At 37.8% G+C, this 20977-nt stretch overlaps 1 protein-coding gene and 1 non-coding gene across 5 annotated transcripts in view; both read right to left on the minus strand.

Moving 5' to 3' along the window:
* Positions 1-20977, minus strand: part of ELF1 (E74 like ETS transcription factor 1) — a 128630-nt gene that overhangs the window by 15370 nt on the left and 92283 nt on the right. For all 4 annotated transcript variants that reach the window (XM_070408984.1, XM_070408987.1, XM_070408985.1 and 1 more), the window contains exons 3-4: positions 13829-14009; positions 1552-1659 (exon numbers count right to left, since the gene is read on the minus strand). In XM_070408984.1, coding sequence (XP_070265085.1) covers positions 1552-1659; positions 13829-14009 — 289 coding nt within the window. The remainder of the gene's footprint in view (positions 1-1551; positions 1660-13828; positions 14010-20977) is intronic.
* LOC139007763 (U6 spliceosomal RNA) lies at positions 2071-2177 on the minus strand. The gene has a single exon (XR_011470926.1). It is a non-coding gene; the product is annotated as a U6 spliceosomal RNA (small nuclear RNA).

Below are 20977 nucleotides of genomic sequence, written 5' to 3' on the forward strand. Positions count from 1 at the left end.
AAATTAAAAAGAAAATTGACATAGCATGCCGTGTGAAGCTTCCCACAGTCTAGATCAGGGGTGGGCAAACTTTTTGACTCGAGGGCCACAATGGGTTCTTAAACTGGACCAGAGGGCCGGAACAAAAGCATGGATGGAGTGTTTGTGTGAACTAATATAAATTCAAAGTAAACATCATTACATAAAAGGGTACGGTCTTTTTTTTTTTTTTAGTTTTATTCATTTCAAGCGGGCCATAGTTTGCCCACGGCTGGTCTAGATCAAACCTACCTTTCCAATTTCATCTCCACTTTAGCTATACCAAAACATTTTTATCTACATCTGATTCTTTCTTATAGGTCTGTGTGTTTGGCTCAACCCACTCCTACTTTGAATACCCTTTCCTGTTTCCTCTACCCTTTAAAAGCTTATTTGTCCTTTACAGCCAAGGTCAAAGCTCTCCGTCCATAAAGCCTTTCTCTGGAGTTGTCAGCTAGAGTTCTCTCTCCTTCCAGAAAACATTGTTATCTCTCTCATGATTTTTATTTTTGTTTTTTGTAGTTACTTACATAAATAACTGTTTTCAAAATTAAATTGTAAGACTGAGGAAAGAAGCAATATCTGTTCATTTGTATAAACACTACTGTCTAATGCACTGGTGTGCATAGAGAATATCCAGTAAACATCTTGAATTGATTTAGTATTAATTAGTTTTGAATTTAAGTACTTTCTTGTCAGAAAAGCCCAAGAGAAGATGAGTTTAAAAGCAGATAGATCAGATTGTTTGTGGTGGGATGAGGAGCCCACCCACACACCATAGAGAATGTCGAGTGGCAGAGGTGGCAACATAAAATGGGGCAGATGGAGAACTTGACTGAGAAAATAGATTTATAGGAACCTCTGAATGTGAACTTGACAACCAGAATTTGAAGTTTCACCATTCCCCTCGGACCCTTGCTGACATCCTGATGTCTGTGGTCATTAATCACCCCTTGGTTTTCCCCTTCCCTTGAAATAAAAGAAGCCAAATTCAGCACTTTCTCAAGTTGGTTCTTTAGGACCCTAATCCACCATCTTCTTTGCTTGCTGGCTTTCCAAATAAACTCACTTTCCTTGTTCCCTTGCTTCCCCCACAATAAATAAATAAAAGCAGATCAAATGCGGCAATGAATTTTATGCTATGAAGTGTTAGAAAACTTTTCAATGGATGTTTGCCTATTCACTAATGAATATCTATAGAGATCAATAAATAATAATAGCTTGGATCCTAAACTTCCTAATACTTTCACCAATGAGGTTAAGAGAAGAAATTCTGCATAATCTGCTATTTCACAACTATATAAATTACTTTTTATTCCTAAAGGCCTTACTTCCCAAATTAAAAGAAAAAAAGTCTTGTTTAATTGAACACTTCTGCAAAGGTGCCTCAACTAGTACTTTACCTTAAAATGTCCCTGGGACAAAACAAGTATAAAGCATGGTCTCTTTTTTTTAATATTTTTCACCTAATAGAGATAGCAAGAATAACTTGTCAAAGTTTATAAACATGAACAATCACACATCACCACTCACTTATTCGTTTTTCATCCAGCATAGGGTCAGGAGAATCCATATTAAGGAGTGCCTCAGCAGCCTCAATAGTTTCAATTGTTTCATCCCCATTATGACAGGAAGCTTCAACTATAATACATTGAAAGAAAAGTAGAATTAGTATAAGCTACCTGTTGCTCTATAACCCATAGATTCTGATGTCTTGAACTAGGGTACATTCACTTAATACTTAGGATTAAATACTCAATTTATAGCAACATATAAAATCTATATATAACTATTAAATACTTGTCTATTTCTTTTTTAACAATCTGTAAGATGTAAAAAAAAAAAAAAATCTGCAAGATGTGAGGCTTTTGGGTGAAAAGAAACAAGCCCTGGCTGGGTGGCTCAGTTGGTTGGAGCATCATCCGGCACACCAAAATTGTTGCGAGTTCAATTCTCGGTCAGGGCACAACTGACCAGGTTACAGGTTTAATCCCTGGTCAAGGCAAGTCTGAGGCAACCAATCAGTTCTCTATCACAGGACTTTTTTTATTATTAAATATGGAATGTTTCACGAATTTGGATATCATCTTTGTGCAGGGGCCATGCTAATCTCCTCTGTATTGTTCCAATTTTAGTATATGTGTTGCAGAAGCGAGCACTATGCAGGACATTTTGGTTGTTTCCCTGTCTTCACCACCATGAATAATGCTGCAATGAACACAGGGGCGCATATATCTTTGTGAATACTTGATTTCCAGTTTTTCGGGTATATACCTAGAAGAGGGATTGCTGGGTCATATGATAGCTCTATTCTATTTTTTCAGTAATCGCCAGACTGCTTTCCATAGTGATTGTACCAGTCTACATTCCCACCAGCAGTGAATGAGAGTTCCCTTTTTTCCACAACCTTTCCAATACTTGTTTGTAGGAAGCCGGTCCATCCTTACTGCTTGTCACAGTTGCTGCAGGGAAGAAACATCTGCACAGCATATGTGAATACTTTGCAGAGCACACATATCTTTTGCCTTAATGTTTCCCAACCCCCTGATCGACCCTGCTCGGTGTGTGACAGGGTACGGAGCCCCAACGCTCTGATGGGCCCTGCTCTGTGAGTGACAGGGGGCAGCGCCCCAACCCCCTGATCGGCCCTGCTCTGTGACAGGGGGCAGCGCTCCAACCCCCTGATTAGCCCTGCTCTGTACGTGACAGGGGGCGGTGCCCCAACCCCCCAAAGAGCTGGTTCTTTGATAAATTAATAAAATTGACAAATCCCTGGCTACACTCATTAAGGAAAAAAGGGAAAAGACCCACATAAACAAAATCAGAAATGAGAGAAGTCTCCATAAACATCACAGATATACAAAGGATCATACTAGAATCTTATGAAAGATTATATGTCACCAAATTCAATAACCTGGAAGAAATGGATAAATTCCTAGAAATATATAATCTTCCTAGACTAAATCATGAAGAATTGGAAAATCTAAATAGACCAATCAGCAGTGAGGAAATTTAAAACAACCGTCAAAAGCCTCCCAAAGAATAAAAGTCCAGGGTTAGATGGCTTCACCAGTGAATTCTACCAAACATTTGAAGAAGATTTAAAACCTATCCTTCTCAAACTCTTCCAAAAAAATTGAAGAGGAGGCAACACTTCCTAACACATTTTATGAGGCCAAAACCTGGCAAAGATAATACAGAAAAAGAAAACTACCGACCAATATCTCTGATGATACAGATGCAAAAATCCCAAACAAAATACTAACAAATCTAATAAAACAATACATCAAAAAATAATACATCATGATCATGATCAAGTGAGATTCATTCCAGGGGCACAAGGATGGTTCAACACATGCAAATCAATCAATGTGATACACCACATTAACAAAAGAAAGGATAAAAAGCATATGATCTTATAAATAGACAGAGAAAATTTGATAAGATACAATATCCATTTATGATTAAAACACTCAATAAAATAGGAATAGAAGGAAAGTACCTCAACAATATAAAAGCCATATATGATAAGCCCTCAGTTAATATACTCAATGGTGAAAAACTGAAAGCTTTTCCCCTAAGATCAGGAACAAGACAAGGATGTCCACTCTCAGCACTCTTATTCAACACAGTGCTGGAAGTCCTAGCCAGAGCAATAAGGAAAGAGAAAGAAATAAAAGGCATCCAAATAGGGAAGGAAGAAGTAAAGCTGCCACTTTTTCTGGACAACATGATTCTGTATATAGAAACCCTAAAGACTCCACCAAAAAACTATTTGAATAGATTTTTAACTAGATTTTATTTCTAAAAGTTTATGTCCTTTTCACATTCTTGTAAAGATGTACAAAACTTCATTAGGAGACTACTGATGGATAGAGACTATTCATAGTCCTCATTTGTTGTTGTTGCAAGAATACTTTAAAGGTGATGCTGTGTTATTCTATGTGCCTCCTGAAGTAATGCTATAAAATCTAACTGTGTTCCTTTCAGTACTTCTAAGATTGAGAATCAGATTAGAGGGCTGTCAGAATGGTCTTTCCATTATAAAATTCTCCACTAGCCTTTCACCTAATGGCTTTAGCAGTTATTACTGACAGTTGCCACTATTTCATTAGGGATTCCAAAATAATACTAATCCTGTCATTCCTCCAGCATTTATTATTAGCTAGACTTCCTATAAAGAACAACTTTCCTTAATCAATGATCTGGTTTACCTTCAGGTACGGTTCATACAACAAAGACAAATTAAATGCTTAATTCAGAATAATAAATGGGCTCCTAGCATCTTTCAAAAGTGACCACTGAGTTACTTTGTTAGTATCACTGTAAATACCTAGATTTTAACATATTTGATATTCTTCAGTCCTTTGTGATTGTAATACATAATGATCCTCTAAATGCCCCATCTTTGGCCACTGGGAACTAAAACTGGTTCCTGGGTCTTTTAGACATGACCTGAGTAATTTCTAATAGCTTCTGTGCCTTCAGAGATGGTAAGATATTACAGACTGTTCTCGTAAATTTTCTGCCCCAAACCTAGAATCAGGAGTTTCTCCCAGGTATTCTGGTATCTTTAGTGGAAAGTGCATTTAAATACCTTTAATTTGTATACTAGGGATATTGATTACTGCTGGATCATTCATTAATTCTAAGCCTTTTCAGGGGCCAAAATTAGAGAATGGATTGATTTTCTAAAAATTATTTTGTAGAATTTTAAACATAGTCAATGTAAACAGACTAATATAATGAACTCCTATATGTATCCATCACCCAGCTTTGATAATTATCAACTCACAGCCAACCTTATCTTGTCTATAACTCTATAACTCTTGACTATAACTCTATAACCCCACCTTCATATTATTTTTATGTGAATTCTAAACATCCTAATACTAAGTAGTAAATGTTTCATAATGTCTCTCCAAAAGATAAGGGTTATATTATGCAAACAAATTATTATTCCTTTTTTATTTATAAGCTGAAATACTACGATAAAGAGAAATTTCTCATCTAATAATCTAGACACTCAGTGATATAGTTCATATAGGGAAGACTGATTGATTCTTAAACTTTATTTATTAGTTTTCAAAATAACAATAGCATCGCCTATTGGTGACCATTTTGGGGGTTAAGTATCATTATGAGATCATGGATTTGCCGTATGAGACATGCTTCAATCCATTAGTGGTTACTGTCCTCATTGATGTTCAAGTTGTGCCATTTTTGACTAGGAAGTATTTTTTTAAATAATAAAATACAAGTTAAGCTCATACTACTATTTTCAACTCAAATTTAGCATTATAGAATTCATTTTTAGAATTACATAATTTATTTACATATTTATTTATAGAATTACAGAATCTTAACTATTACAACTTAACATTTGTATCACATTAATATTTTAATCTATAAATCTTGGCTTCGTATGGCATTAACTTCATTATTTATTTAATATTACCCTAATATACCTCTCACACACACAAAGTTTTAAAATAACAATAACCACATTACTAACAATATAATTACTGAAAACAATTTAACTTTCCTTCTCAGTTTTTTAAAAAAAATTTTGTTGATTTCAGAGAGGAAGGGAGAGGAGAGAGAGATAGAAACATCAATGATAAGAGAGAATCATTGATCGGCTGCCTCCTGCATGCCCCCAACTGGGGATCAAGCCTGCAATCCAGGCATGTGCCCTGACCAGGAATGGAACTGCAACCTCGTAGTTCATAGGTTGCCGCTTGATTACTGAACTACACCAGCCGTGCCTTGTTCACAGTTTTATTTTTGCTTTTTAGGCTATATACAGCCCACTGGGAAATGTAGACCCTTAAAAATAACTATAAATAATTCTTCTCTGTATGATTATCCCAACAATTCAATAATTAGGTTTATTTGTTTCAGTTCAAGTTTAGCGATTGCTAATTTTCTTGATTTTGGATTTAAGATATAAACTGCTTATTTCATTCAGCTTCAGTGCTTAGGTTGGGAAATGCAAAATAAATTAGTGGATCTCACATGAAACAGGAAAGAAACCAAAAAAAAGTACAGATAGCTTTCAAAAATATAAATATTTACAAATAAAGTCATCATGGTTATCTTCCATTTGTGGAAATATAATTTCTATCATGCACTTTAATAATTTTACTTCTAGATTCTCAAAAACTGGTAATGGAAGAAGAATCTCCACATAGGTAAGAGCTCATAGTCAAATTATTTCCAAAAATTTTAAATAACACAACCTTTTTTCAAAAAACCTTTTGTGGCACTTCAACATATAAATAGATAAAGGTAGTATTTTATCATTGTATATTTATTTTATAGATTCAAATTTATTTCAAACTTGATATGAAATAAGTCAATGATAAAAATAAAAGTATTCCAATAAACATTAACATTTTAATTCAAGTGTTACAACAGCTGCAGTTATTAACATAAGTTTCAAACCCATAAAAATAATTTTTTGTTATTGAAAATTTCAAACAAAATCAAAATTATGAAATATAGTATAAAAATTCTCACATACTCATTCTCAGCATCAATCATTATCAACACATGATCAATCTTCTTTCATCTTTATGCCACTCACTGCCCTCAAGGTTTACTTTGAAGGAATCTAAGACACCATATTTTATCTCTAAATATTTTAATATATGTATCCAAAAGATAAGGAATCCAAACCCAATGCTATTATCATATTTTAAAATACTAACAGTAAATATTAAAAATAATTCCTTAATGTAATCTGTAGTGCTACTTAGAACTCAATATGTATAGTTTATAAAGTATTCTATTCCCATTTCTCTCTTCCCCTGTAGTGTTTCTAAAGTACAGTACTCTTCCTCTCCCACTCTGGACTAAGGAGGGCTACTACAAGGTTCTTTGCTTTCTCGAGACATTGCTCAAACAAGGATAGAAAAATTAAAGCTGGAAAATAAGAAAGGGGAAGGAGAAGAAACAGGCAAAATGCAAATCTGTTTTTCAAGATATGTTTTGATTTATGGATCCATTCCATACCAGTTGTATTTTCCAGGAAGGAAGGAACCTGTCTGTTTCTCATCATCAGCTGTCTTCAAGACTAAGCCTAAGAGAATGAAGCCCTAAAAGGAAGAAGCAATTCCTTCTGCTTTCCTAGGCTCTATTTCTTCTTTGAGGACTAACAACTTTCCTGATGACTAAAACCAGGAATACCCTGGTTCAAAACCTACAGAGAGTAGTATAGCCTTCCTTAAGGCAGTGGTTCTCAACCTTCCTAATGCCGTGACTCTTTAATACAGTTCCTCATGTTGTGGTGACCCCCAACCATAAAATTATTTTCGTTGCTACTTCATAACTGTAATTTTGCTACTGTTATGAATCATAATGTAAATATCTGATATGCAGGATGTATTTTCTTTGTTACAAATTGAACATAATTAAAGCATAGTGATTAATCACAAAAACATATGTAATTATATATGTGTCTTCCGATGGTATTAGGCGACCCCTGTGAAAGGGTCGTTCGACCCCCAAAGGGGTCGCAACCCACAGGTTGAGAACCGCTGCCTTAAGGAATCAACAATTCAGAACACACTGCAAAAATGTCACTAGCTACACAACAGTTATATGCATAGTGGTGGTCATTCAGTTATACAAAACCGATAGATCACAGCTAGCAATGAATAGAAACCGGTAACCTGATTAATATAATTCCCTTATCCATAAGGGAGAAACAAATTTAGATTTATCAAAAAACTTTTACTGGGTTTCTCCAAACAAAAAATGTGAATATATAAGAACATGATTGAGGGAAACCAAGATGGCGGCATAGGTAAACACCAGAGACTGCTGCCTCGCACAACCACTTCAAAAATACAACTATAAGACAAAATGGAAATCATCGAGAACCACAGGAAGGCTGGCTGAGTGGAAATTCTACAACTAGAAGGAAAGAGAAAAGCACACTGAGACTCAGAGGAGGTGCGGAAGTAAAGTGCAGAGGTACAGAGGTGCACGTGCAAAGGGCTGGCAACGGAGGACACCGGTGTCTTTTTCAACTGGGAGGGAGTCTCAAGCTCCCAACTGCTCTGAACTCCAGTTCCGGGCGAGTCTCTGGGGACCCAGACTCATATGGGGAGAAACTGGACTGTCTGGCATCGGGCAGAACTTGAGGGCGGCTTTCTCGCAGAGGTGCTTGCAGTGATTACTGCAGGACACTGAGACCCAGGGCCTCTTAGGGCAGGGCTGAGGATCAGCCATCGCTGTTTGCTATGCCCTGTTGATTCTCTGAGACCCCACCCCACCCAAGCTGTGCACAGAGGCTTTTGCATATGAAAGGCCTGGCCCTTTGCAATCTGATAATTTCCTAACAAACTGCAGCTGGGTCAGAGAGACCCAGAACTTCCAAAAAAAGGCCCAAGGCCCCACAGCAGCTTGCATTGCTTCACAGCTGGGCCTCATCTGGGCACCTCCAAACCCCAAACAAGGAAGAGGAATCTGCAGATCTCTCCGTAGCTCCTGCTGGGTAGCCTCAGGCAGAGGCTAAATTAGCACCTCCTTAGAAATCCAAGAGCCAGTGTACCCAGTGGTCAGAGTGGGACCATCCAGATTACAACTCCTCAGATCCATAAGGGACACACTCAGGGGGCAGACTCAGTGAGCACCAAAGCCCCACTGAAGCAAGTCTTGCCCCAGAAGGGTGTTTCCAGCACAGAAGTTCTCCCACTGCAGACACAGCTGATTCTCACAGCCAATTGGCCTGGAGGTCAATTCCTCCCAGTGATACCAACAACAATCAAGGCTTAACTACAACAAGACTATGCACAAAGGCCACAAAGTGTCCACCTCAGGTGATTGGGGAGGCTAAGCCACTGGGCCCTATAGGACACCTAGCACAGAAAGCCACTCTATCCACACAGGGAAGCATAAAAAATGCGGAGACAAAGAAACAGGACACAAATGACAGAAATGGAGGAAAGCAAACTACTGATTATAGAGTTCAAAACCACACTTACAAGGTTTTTCAAGAATTTTCTAGAAACCGCTGATAAATTTAGTAAGACCCTCAATAAGTCTAGGGAGACCGCCGATAAATTTAGTGAGACCCTCAAGAAATCTAGTGAGATCCTCGAGGTTATGAAAAAGGACCAACTAGAAATTAAGCATACGCTGATTGAAATAAAGAATATTATACAGAGTTCCAACAGCAGACTAGAGGATCGCAAGAATCAAGTCAAAGATTTGAAATACAAAGAACAAATATCACCCAACCGGAAAAACAAAAAGAAAAAAGAATCCAAAAATATGAAGATAGTGTAAGGAGCCTCTGGGACAACTTGAAGCGCACCAACACCCGAATTATGGGGGTGCCAGAAGAAGAGAGAGAGCAAGATATTGAAAACCTATTTGAAGAAATAATGACAGAAAACTTCCCCTACCTGGTGAAAGAAATAGACTTACAAGTCCAAGAAGCGCAGAGAACCCCAAACAAAAGGACTCCAAAGAGGATCACACCAAGACACATCATAATTAAAATGCCAAGAGCAAAAGACAAAGAGAGAATCTTACAAGCAGCAAGAGAAAAACAGTTAGTTGCCTGTAAGGGAGTACCCATACGACTGTCAGCTGATTTCTCAACAGAAACTATGCAGGCCAGAAAGGAGTGGCAAGAAATATTCAAAGTGATGAATACCAAGAACCTACAACCAAGATTACTTTACCCAGCAAAGCTATCATTCAGAATTGAAGGTCAGATAAAGAGCTTCACAGATAAGAAAAAGGTAAGGAGTTCATCACCACCAAACCAGTATTATATGAAATGCTGAAAGGTGTCCTTTATGAAGAGAAAGAAAAAGAAAAAGGTAAAGATACAAATTATGAACAACAAATACACATCTATCAACAAGTGAATCGAAAAATCAAGTGAACAGGGGGAAACCAAGATGGCAGCATAGGTAAACACCGAAGATTGCTGCCTCTCACAACCACTTCAAAAATACAACTAAAAGACGGAACAGACATCATCCAGAACCACAGGAAGGCTGGCTGAGTGGAAATTCTACAACTAGAAGGAAAGAGAAAAGCATACCGAGACTCAGAGGAGGCGGAATGCGGAAGTAAAATACTAAGGTGCGGAGGTGCATGCGGAGCGTGCTGGGAGGGAGTCTCAGGCTCTGAGCTCCAGTTCCAGGCGAGTCTCTAGGAACCCAGACTCATACGGCAGAAGCGGGACTGTCTGGCAGCGGTCGGAACTCGAGGGCAGCCTTCTCTCCGAGGGGCTTGCAGCGATTACCGGGACATTGAGAAGCAAAGCCTCTGAGGGCAGGACTGGGAGCAGCCATAACTGCTAGCCCCGACCTGTTGATCCAGTGGGACCTGCCCCGCCCAAGCCCTGCAGGGAGGCTTTTGCTGGATAGCCTCAGGCAAAGGCTAGATAAGCACCTCCCTAGAGATCCAGGAGCCAGGAAGCCCAGAGGTCAGAGTGGGACCATCCAGTTTGCAGCTCCGTGGAAACATAAAGGACACACTGAGGGGGCAGACTCAGTGAGCACCAAAGCCCCATTGAAGCAAGTCTTGCCCCAGAGGGGTGTCTCCAGCACAGAAGTTCTCCCACTGCAGACACAGTTGATTCTCACAGCCAATTGGCCTGGAGACCAATTCGTCCCAGTGATACCTACAACAATCAAGGCTTAATTACAACAAGACTGTGCACAAAGACCACAAGGGGGTGCACCAAGAGTGTCCTCCTCAGGTAATTGGGGAGGCTGAGCCACTGGGCCCTAGAGGACACTCAGCACAGAAAACCACTTTATCAACACAGGGAATCATAAAAAATGCGGATACAAAGAAACAGGACACAAATGACAGAAATGGAGGAAAGCAAACTACAGGATATAGAGTTCAAAACCACACTTTTGAGGTCTTTCAATAAATTTTTTAGAAACTGCCGATAAACTTAATGAGATCTACAAGAAATCTAATGTGACCCTCGATGCTGTGATAAAGAACCAACTAGAAATTAAGCATACACTGACTGAAATAAAGAATATTATACAGACTCCCAACAGCAGACTAGAGGATTGCAAGAATCAAGTCAAAGATTTGAAATACGAAGAAGCAAAAAACACCCATCCAGAAAAGCAAAATGAAAAAATAATCCAAAAATACGAAGATAGTGTAAGGAGCCTCTGGGACAGCTTCAAGTGTACCAACATCCAAATTATAGGGGTGCCAGAAGAAGAGAGAGAGCAAGATATTGAAAACCTATTTGAAGAAATCATGACAGAAAACTTCCCCTACCTGGTGAAAGAAATAGACTTCCAAGTCCAGGAAGCGCAGAGAACTCCAAACAAAAGGAATCCAAAGAGGACCACACCAAAACACATCATAATTAAAATGCCGAGAGCAAAGACAAAGAGAGAATCTTAAAAGCAGTAAGAGAAAGAAAGTCTGTTACCTGCAAGGGAGTATCCATACGAATGTCAGCTGATTTCTCAACAGAAACTTTGAAGGCCAGAAGGGAGTGGCAAGAAATATTCAAAGTGATGAATGCCAAGAACCTACAACCAAGAGTACTTTATCCAGCAAAGCTCTCATTCAGAGTTGAAGGTCAGATAAAGAGCTTCACAGATAAGAAAAAGCTAAAGGAGTTCATCACCACCAAACCAGTATTATATGAAATGCTGAAAGGTATCCTTTAAGAAGAGGAAGAAGAAGAAAAAGGTAAAGATACAAATTTTGAACAACAAATACAAATCTATCAACAAGTGAATCTGAAAATCAAGTGAATAATCTGATGAACAGAATGAACTGGTGATTATAATAGAATCAGGGGCATAGAAAGGGAGTGGACTGACTATTCTTGGGGGTGGGGGGGAAAGGGGTGTGGGGGATGCGGGAAGAGACTGGACAAAAATCGTGCACCTATGGATGTGGACAGTGGGAGGGGAGTGAGGGAGGAAGGTGGGGTGGGAACTGGGTGAAGGGGAGTTATGGGGAAAAAAAGAGGTACAAATGTAATAATCTGAACAATAAAGATTTAATAAAAATAAATAAAAATAAAAATCAAGTGAATAAATAATCTGATGAACAGAATAAACTGGTGAATATAATAGAATCAGGGGCATATAAAGGGAGTGGACTGACAATTCTCAAGGGGAAAGGGGTGTTGGGGGTGCGGGAAGAGACTAAACAAAAATCGTACACCTATGGATGAGGACAGTGGCGGGGGGGGGGGGGGGTAAGGGCAGAGGGTGGGGTGGGAACCGGGTGGAGGGGAGCTATGGGGAGAAAAAAGAGGAACAACTGTAATAATCTGAACAATAAAGATTTAATTTTTTAAAAAAAGAACATGCTTTATACAAAATAGACAAATTAAGTGTGGTTCATCAATGGCGGCTCAGTCACTTGGCCTGTGACTTTAGGCAAATCATGTAATATAACCTTTCTAATTTCAGGTTTGTTTTCTGTTGTAAGAATTAATTGAGACAGTGTATTTTTTAATCAATTATGTTAATACTAGAGGTCCAATGCATGAAATTCATGCAAGGGACTTGGCCCCCACTGGCTTCATCCAGAAGGTCGTCCAGAAGGACATCCGGTCTAATTAGTATATTACGCTTTTATTATTATCGATGACACACTAGGGAGACAATGTCATTTTCATGATATTGTTGCCCAAAATACATTTATCTCATTCCAATGAAAACACATCACACAAAATTAAGAGATGTTCTACAATGTCTAACCACTTTTCCTCAAAAGTGTCAATGTTATGAAAGACAATGAAAGACAGAGGAAATTGTTAGACTGGAAGGGACAGAGAAGAAATAACTAAATTCAGTATGAGATTCCAGATAGAATCCTGGAACAGGAAAAGGACATCAGTATGAAGTGGGTAAAATAGTGATAAGACCTAGATTTAATTAATAATATTGTGACTAATGTTAATTTTGTTGTTTTTAATTTAAGAATACTTAAATAGCCCTAACTGGTTTGGCTCAGTGGATAGAGTGTCGGCCTGCAGACCGAGAGGTCCTAGGTTTGATTCCGGTCAAGGGCATGTACCTTGGTTGCGGGCACATCCCCAGTAGGAGGTGTGCAGGAGGAAACTGATCGATGTTTCTCTCTCATCGATGTTTCTAACTCTCTATCCTTCTCCCTTCCTCTCTGTAAAAAATCAATAAAATATATTTTAAAAAAGATTACTTAAATAACTTCTGCTTCTAAATATTGATTTTCTCAAATACTTCCAGCATGTAAATGTATAATAATACCAGTGCATGCACTGATTTCTAAAACTGAAGAAAATAGCACTAGCATAGTGAACTCTTCAACTTTGAAAAGTCCTCCTAGTTCTGACTGAATCAGAAGAGGAACCTTCTTTAGTAAACCTCAGCACCTTATTCCACATTTGGATCACGGCCTCCTATTTTGCTTTATGTGATGGCAATAAAAAACAAAAGAAAACAAAACTTTCCTTTTTCCCTACTAACAACTTCTCACTGTTATCAGGAATATAGAGCTAGGTACATAAGTGCTCAAAGAAGACTTGATGAATTGGTTTGGTTTGGTTCCTCTTGCATGCATCCTTATTTTGTCACATTCTTCTCAATATACTTAGGGAAGAAAGGAAGGTGAGAAAGCACTAAGAAACATAGGCAGATGAGAAAGAAAAGGTTAATTTCTTTTTCCCTGCAGGGCTCTAGCTTCTGCAGGTAATAGAGTTATTCAAAACCAAGTTAGGAACCTTGTATGTCCCCCAAATTATAGGGCTCAGGCATTGCCTAAAACTAGGCTGAAGTAAGGTGCTGCTGGAGGCACACACACCTACCTGTAAGGGTGATGTTGTCATCATCATCATCTATGATTTCTTCTTCGGCAACATCCAGGGAGCTCTCAGTAATCATGTCATTGGGCTCTTCCACACAAGCTAGACCCGCATAACTATTGAGAATATCAGCACCAGGAACATGCTCCACAATTACGGCAGGAAAAATAGCTGGATCACCAAGCTGGGAGAGGTGAGGGGGAAAAAAGGATCAACAAAAATTTTCTTTTGTTAAATGTAACAAAAAATTATTTTACACTGAACATCAATTTCATTTTTACATCATCTACTAACTACTTGTACTTGACAATCCTTCTAGGCTGCTGTGAATATTAAGACCACATAAACTTTCATAATTAATCTTGAGTCTTGACAACCAAGTTTTCACAGGAAAAGTATACTTTTAAACCACATTAAATTTACCATATCATTAATGCATGAGAAGTTGCATACAAATGTCCGATGAAATAAAATCTCAACAAAAGTTTCTTTGACAGAAAAATATCTGTGAATTTAAATAAATATTACACTGTCACTTGGCACACAGGCTGTGTTTAACAACCGCTTTTGACTCAAATGGGAAAATTAACTTTCATTTTCTTTCTAGTTATAAGATCTAAAAATTTTAGAACTGAAATGACTTTGAAGTATAATCTAGTCCAAGTCACCTCATTTTACAGATGAGGAAGCTGACCCAGAGAGGATATTAAGTAAATAAACATAAAAATCAATGGAAAGAATATCCTTGGGTGAGGATTAACAACAACAAAAAGAATGAGTCCACAAGGCCCAGCTGGTGTAGTTCAGTGGTCACAGTTTAATTCCCAATTGGGGCACATGGCCAGGTTGCAGGCCCAATTCCCAGTAGGGGCATGCAAGGGGCACTCCATTGATGCTTCTCTCTCTCTTCCTCTCCCTTCCTCTTTAAAATCAATAAAATACATATACAGTGGGGCCTTGACTTACGAGTGTCCCGACTAACGAGTTTTTAGAGATACCAGCTGTCTCTCCGCAGATTTTTTGCATTGAGTTGACAGAGTAATTTGAGTTAATGAGCTCCTTAACGAGCTCGGTCTTGGAATGAATTAAACTCGTAAATCAAGGCCCCACTGTATGTTTTTTTAAAAAATGAAAAGGTCACATGGTTCTATGATTTAGAAGGTAGCAATATGTGAAAAACAAAGATTGTGAATCAGGAAACCTACGGCCTTTTCTCTAATCCTACTGTCATACCTTATTTCCTCACTTTACGTGAAAGAAGAGCGCTAGCTGGTCTTGGAAAGACACTTCCCAGGTTTTCTTTCGTTAAGATGTAAAGGTTTAGATCCTAAGTTTACGTTTAAGTTTCTAACGTTACAATAGAAGAGATTATTTTGTCTCTGGACAAAATGGAGAGATGGAAGGAGTAGCATGTACCCTGGACATATACCTGCCTTTGCTATTGCTACTAGCTAACATTTATTAGCACTTAATATATGCCAGGGATTCTGCTTGTTGCTTTACATGGATTACCACCTTGTTTAACCATCACAAATTCCTATGAGGGAGATACATTGGATTATCTATTTTACACATGGGAAATAATTTACCACAAGTCATATAGCTAGTAAGTGGTAGAATCTTAACTTAAACTGACTCCAGAATCCATTTTCTTTACCTGTACATTATTATAGTCAGCCTTAAACACAGTGAAATATATATATGTGTGTGTGTGTGTATAATTTCAGAGAGGAAGGGAGAGGGAGAGATAGAAACATCACTGATGAGAGAGAATCACTGATCAGTCGCCTCCTGCATGACCCAAATTGGACGATGGGAGCCCGCAACCCGGGCATGTGCCCTGACCAGGAATTGAACCATTCATGGGTCGACACTCAATCACTGAGCCACGCCAGCTGGGCAAGTTCATTTTGTTCTGTTGGAATATTTACTTGGCTGTTTAGAAAGACAGAATAGGTAAGAAATTGTATTGAGGTATGACTTTCAATATTATTTTTGAAATAATATTGTCCAATCCAAACCCACTATTAACTGTCTTATGGGTATAGCCAGTTCCTCCCAGGTCCCAGGGACTTCCCAGGATCATTCCCAAATTAGCCAAGTATTCTCCTTCTAAGATACCTGGTCCTCTCATGAAAAGCATAAGCCATTCTTTTCTAGTCCACTGAAATAAAGATATATATTCAAAGTTGTTCATCTCTAATTTCTCAAGGATCCTATTAATTCATATACAAGAAACAGACCTACTCTGAATCTTAGGTAACACACCAGCCTTATATACAAAAATAGAGCTGACTCTTGAACATTGGTTTGAACTGCACAGGTCCACTAATATGCAGGTCTTGTTCCATAAATAGCCGGCCCTCCATTTCCCCAGGTTTCACATATATAGGTTCAACCAACTGTGAGTCGAAAATAGTCAAAAACAGTATTTCTGATCTGTGGTTGGGAATCCACTTATGCAGACAGCAGACTTAAGTTATACACAGATTTTCGACTTCACAGGTGATTGGCGCCCTTAACCCCCATGTTGTTCAAGGGTCAATTGTATATCTAAGAAACCACTCTCAGATGACTGGAAAGATCTCCTTTCTCTATTACCATAAACGGAAGGAAAATACATACTCCAGAAACTCTAGCTACTGATCTGGGCTCATAATAAATGCCTGCCTTTTAAACTGATTGATTTGCAACTGGCTAAAGTCTGAGTCAGGAACCTAAGAACTTCATAACCAAAATTCCTTATAGAGAAATGATTCTCAACCCCTTAAATGAAGGCAAAATGTCAAATGCTGAGTTTTCCTAGATTTAAATTTTAAAAATAAAATATTGGGACTTATGTACTAGTTTGTTAGGATAGCTGTACCAGGTATCACAAAGTATGTTAGGTGGCTTAAATAACAAAAATTTATTGTCTCACAATTTTGTTAGCCGTAAGTCTGAAATCAAAGTGTTGGCAGAGTTGGCTCCTTCTAAGAGCTATGAGGGAAGGATCGGTTCTAGTCTTCATTTTCACTTGGTGTTCTCCCTGTCTGTGTCTATGTCCAAATGGGAAATAATATGGAAAAAAATGCTACGCTGTGTTCTATGTATTAGGGCTGTGATGGCTGCATCTCTACTGAACATGTACAGACTTTTTTTCCTTTTCCCCTAAACAATACAGTATAACTATTTACCTAATATTTACATTGTATTAACTATTATAAGTAATCTAGAGATTATTTAAAGCGTTCGGGAGGATATGTGTAGGTTATATGCAAATATTATGCACTTTTATAATAAGAAGCTTTAGCATCCATGGATTTTGGTATCTGGGGGGTGGAAGAGGGATCCTAGAACCAATTCCTAGTGGATACTGAGGGATAACTATATTTCTAACTTGAAATTAGACATTATTCTTCAAGTTTCTGTGCTGAAGACCATACCAACCCTTATTCACTCACCTTGTTTTTTTTCTACATCATTTCAACCAGACCCCCTTTCCAAGATTTATTAAAAAAAATTTTTCAGAAAAAAAAATTTCAGGAAGGTCAAAGCTATTCATAAAATGGCCACATTCCTAATACTTAGCAATAAAATCAGTTATCCATTTGTAAGACATGAGTTAACACCTTGTGTTAAGTCATCACTGATGCCCTAAGAAAAATACTGCATTTCATTAGGTTAGCTACTTAAAAAAAATAATTCTCCAAACCTCTCCTCATTAAAAACATCACTTAAGCATCTTCTCTCCATTGTCTTTTTTACTTGAATCTGGGAACCTCAGTAAACTCCACCAGTGGTTATGAACCTTGACTATATATATACTTGTAAACATCCCAAACTATCAATACCTGACCCTAATTGGGATCAAATACATCAGAATATTTAGGGATATTTGTTACTGGGCCTGATATTAAAGCTTTCAGATCTCAGGAGCTGACGCTTGAACATTGGTTTGAACTGCACAGGTTCACTTATATGCGGGTCTTATTTAATAAATAGTCTTAGGAAGACATTGCTTTGAAATGATTTCCTTCATCTTTGATTTAAAAAATAAAAATACAAAAAACAAAACCCAATACCTTATTCTATCAGGACACAATCTGACAATATTTAACATGGAGCAAATTCACTAAAAATAGACATTGTGAAAATAGAATGTAATAATAAGTGCTCAGACTCTAAAGTCAGAATGACTTTCAAATAGGCCCGAATGCACATGCATGCCCTGGGTGTTTGAACTCAGGTGAATACAATGTGCATGCAGGGTTCAGAACCACTGCTTTAAAGAATTACAAGATTCAAAACTATATTCTTTAAATTAAGTCAACCCTATTTATGCCAATGTCTGAGACACTAGTAATAAAAAAACAACCAAACAAGAAACCACACGCAAAGTTATTATATTACTAGAGGCCTGGTGCAGGAATTTGTGCACGGGTGGGGCTCCTCAGCCTGGCCTGCAATTGGGCCTGATTGGGGCTGTCTCGCCCAGTCCTAGCTGGGGCCAACTAGGGCCGGCAGCCGGAGGTTGGGTAGGGGGGGGATGGGGAGGATTGCGGGAGGTTGGCTGTGGGAGCACACTGACCACCAGGGGGCAGCTCCTGCGTCAAGCGTGTGCCCCCTGGTGGTCAGTGCGCACCATAGCGACAGTCGACCAGTCATTAGGTCGACCCGTCATAACGGTTGCTTAGACTTTTATATATATAGATGAGATTTCTTGCTGTTTGGCACTTAAAGATTATTTTTCCATTTGATTTTGAAATAGAACCAAAATAAGTTACAAATGATGGGTGGTAATAGAAACACTTTTGGGAATTAAAATCTATCAAAGATCAGTTTTCAAAGCATCAATTTCTATAAGCAAATTAAACTGTGTGATAAACTGACTTTCAACTGTTTTATAACTATTGAAGGTCTTAACAGCTCCAGAAAGAAAAATAAACATACCAGTTTTCCTTAGGATGAGTTGAAAGGTAAATTTTTTTTCTTTTAATCCTCACCTGAGGATATGTTTATTGGTTTTAGAGAGAGGGGAAGGGAGAGAGAATAATTGATCGGTTGTCTCTTATACGCCTCCTGACTGTGGATCAAACACACAACATAGGTATGTACCCTACCTGGGAATCAAACCCACAACTGTTCAGAGTACGGGATGATACTCCAACCAACCAAGTCACACTGGCCAAGGCAAAAGCTAAATTTTAACAATTTTTTTAGCAATAATAAAAATCAAACCAAGTTTTAGCAGAAAAGAGAGAGACGGGTCCCCAAATTTCAACATTGTTCACTATACAACTGCCATGTGGTATGGTTGATGACAGTTGTGGCAATACCATCAAGTTAAAATGAGAAGGAAAGTGACCAATTTGTAAACAGGACAATATGTTATTATCCTGACTAGGCTTGCTTGCTTCCTCAACATACCATTTTCCAAGACCTTACGTAGATGTGTAAGAAACAATGGGCTGTTTTTCCAAATCTATTAAATACATTTATTCAATAGGTTTTTGGATATAAAAGCAAAAGTACTTTCAAATAACTTGATCTCCAAGCTTCTCTAACAGGGCTCAATCTGGCATGCAGTTGTGAAACACCCTGCCAAGGTCCTCTATGAAATAGCTTAAGGTGAAATAGCTATCAAATGTTTTCCTGAAAGAAAAGGAGGTTAAATACAATCTAAAATTTTCCCTCGTGTAGATACTCCTTCTTTAATATAGGTGCAAAATAAGCACACTTTCAAGTAGTTTTTACCATGTTTTACCTCAAGAAAAGGCAATACCAAAAGTGGCCTGGAGTCCTTACTTGTCCCATAATTTTCAATAGCTGCCCCCATTCCAAGGTCAACCAATAAACACGCAAGGTAAACAGTGCACCTGCTATGTAAACATATTTCTGAAATGAATTCTTGTGCCCTCTCTTCCAATCAGAATACTGCCCCAAAGCCTCATTCTAAGACATGGTTTGAAATGACTTCCTTCATCTTTAATTTAAAAAACAAAAATACAAATATCCAATACCGTACTCTATCAGGACACAATATGACTATATTTACCATGGAACAAATCCACTAAAAATACACATTGTGAAAATAGAATTAACAGTAAGTGCTCAGACTCTAAAGTCAGAATGACCTTCAAATAGGCCCGAATGCACCTGTATGACCTGGGTGTTTGAACTCAGGCAAATTATTCAGCCTCTCCAAGCTTCAGTTTCCATGTCTACCTAAAATAAGAGCAATACTATCTTCCAGAGCTGGTGTAAGACTTAAATAACATGTGAATTTATCATTTTTGTACTGTATGGCATATACAAAGCATTCAATAAAATATTTTGATAATCAAAGTCCTTAATATTTGATTTATAGAAATAAACACTTAGAATTTGGCTTACTAGTTATATGTAGATATCATCACATAGTATGTACATCTTAAATAGCATGCTAAGTAAATTATATCTCGAATAAAAGTGGGGGAGGCTTGGCTTACTACAATCTTACAATGACAAGCACGGTTTGTTTTTTTTGTTTTGGTTTGTTTTTAAGTTCTTTAAAAACTTTTTTATTAAGTTATTACATATGTGTCCTTATCCCCACATTACCCCCCAGCCCCCTTGTTTTGTTTTGAATGAGAATAGTCTTTTCAGAAAACTAGTGAACAACACCATCTGCTCTAAGCAACAACCATTTAGCTTCAACCAAAAAGCAAAAGCTGGATACCTATGCATGTTTATTTGTGCAAATTTATCAAACTGCACACTTATGCTTTATACATGTTTTTGTATTTATGCTATACATCAATAAAAAGTTTTAAAAGCAGAGATCCATCTAATGGGAGAAAAAGAACTTCAAAATATCTTCAATTCACTATTCTGTAGCTCTTTCTGCTCTGAGCATTGTTCTGGGGCAAAAGTGAAAGCAGAAAGTTGAGGGGATGAGATTGGGACCAGATCAAATACTGTGATGGAATTCCTTCATTCACTCATATAAACCATAATAAAATTTTAAAAAATATCTAGATACAGATAATATAGGTAGATATACATACACAAAATTAGTGTGATTGGTAAAAAAATAAATCAAAATTAAAATGCTTTAATCAAGTTCCCATGATACATTTTTTAAAATTATTATTAAAATAGATTAATATGTGAACATATTTATATCACAAG

This window comes from Myotis yumanensis, unplaced genomic scaffold (genome assembly GCF_028538775.1).
Source record: "Myotis yumanensis isolate MYYU_CA2020_CCGP unplaced genomic scaffold, mMyoYum1.0.hap1 SCAF_3, whole genome shotgun sequence".
Classification (NCBI taxonomy): domain Eukaryota; kingdom Metazoa; phylum Chordata; class Mammalia; order Chiroptera; family Vespertilionidae; genus Myotis; species Myotis yumanensis.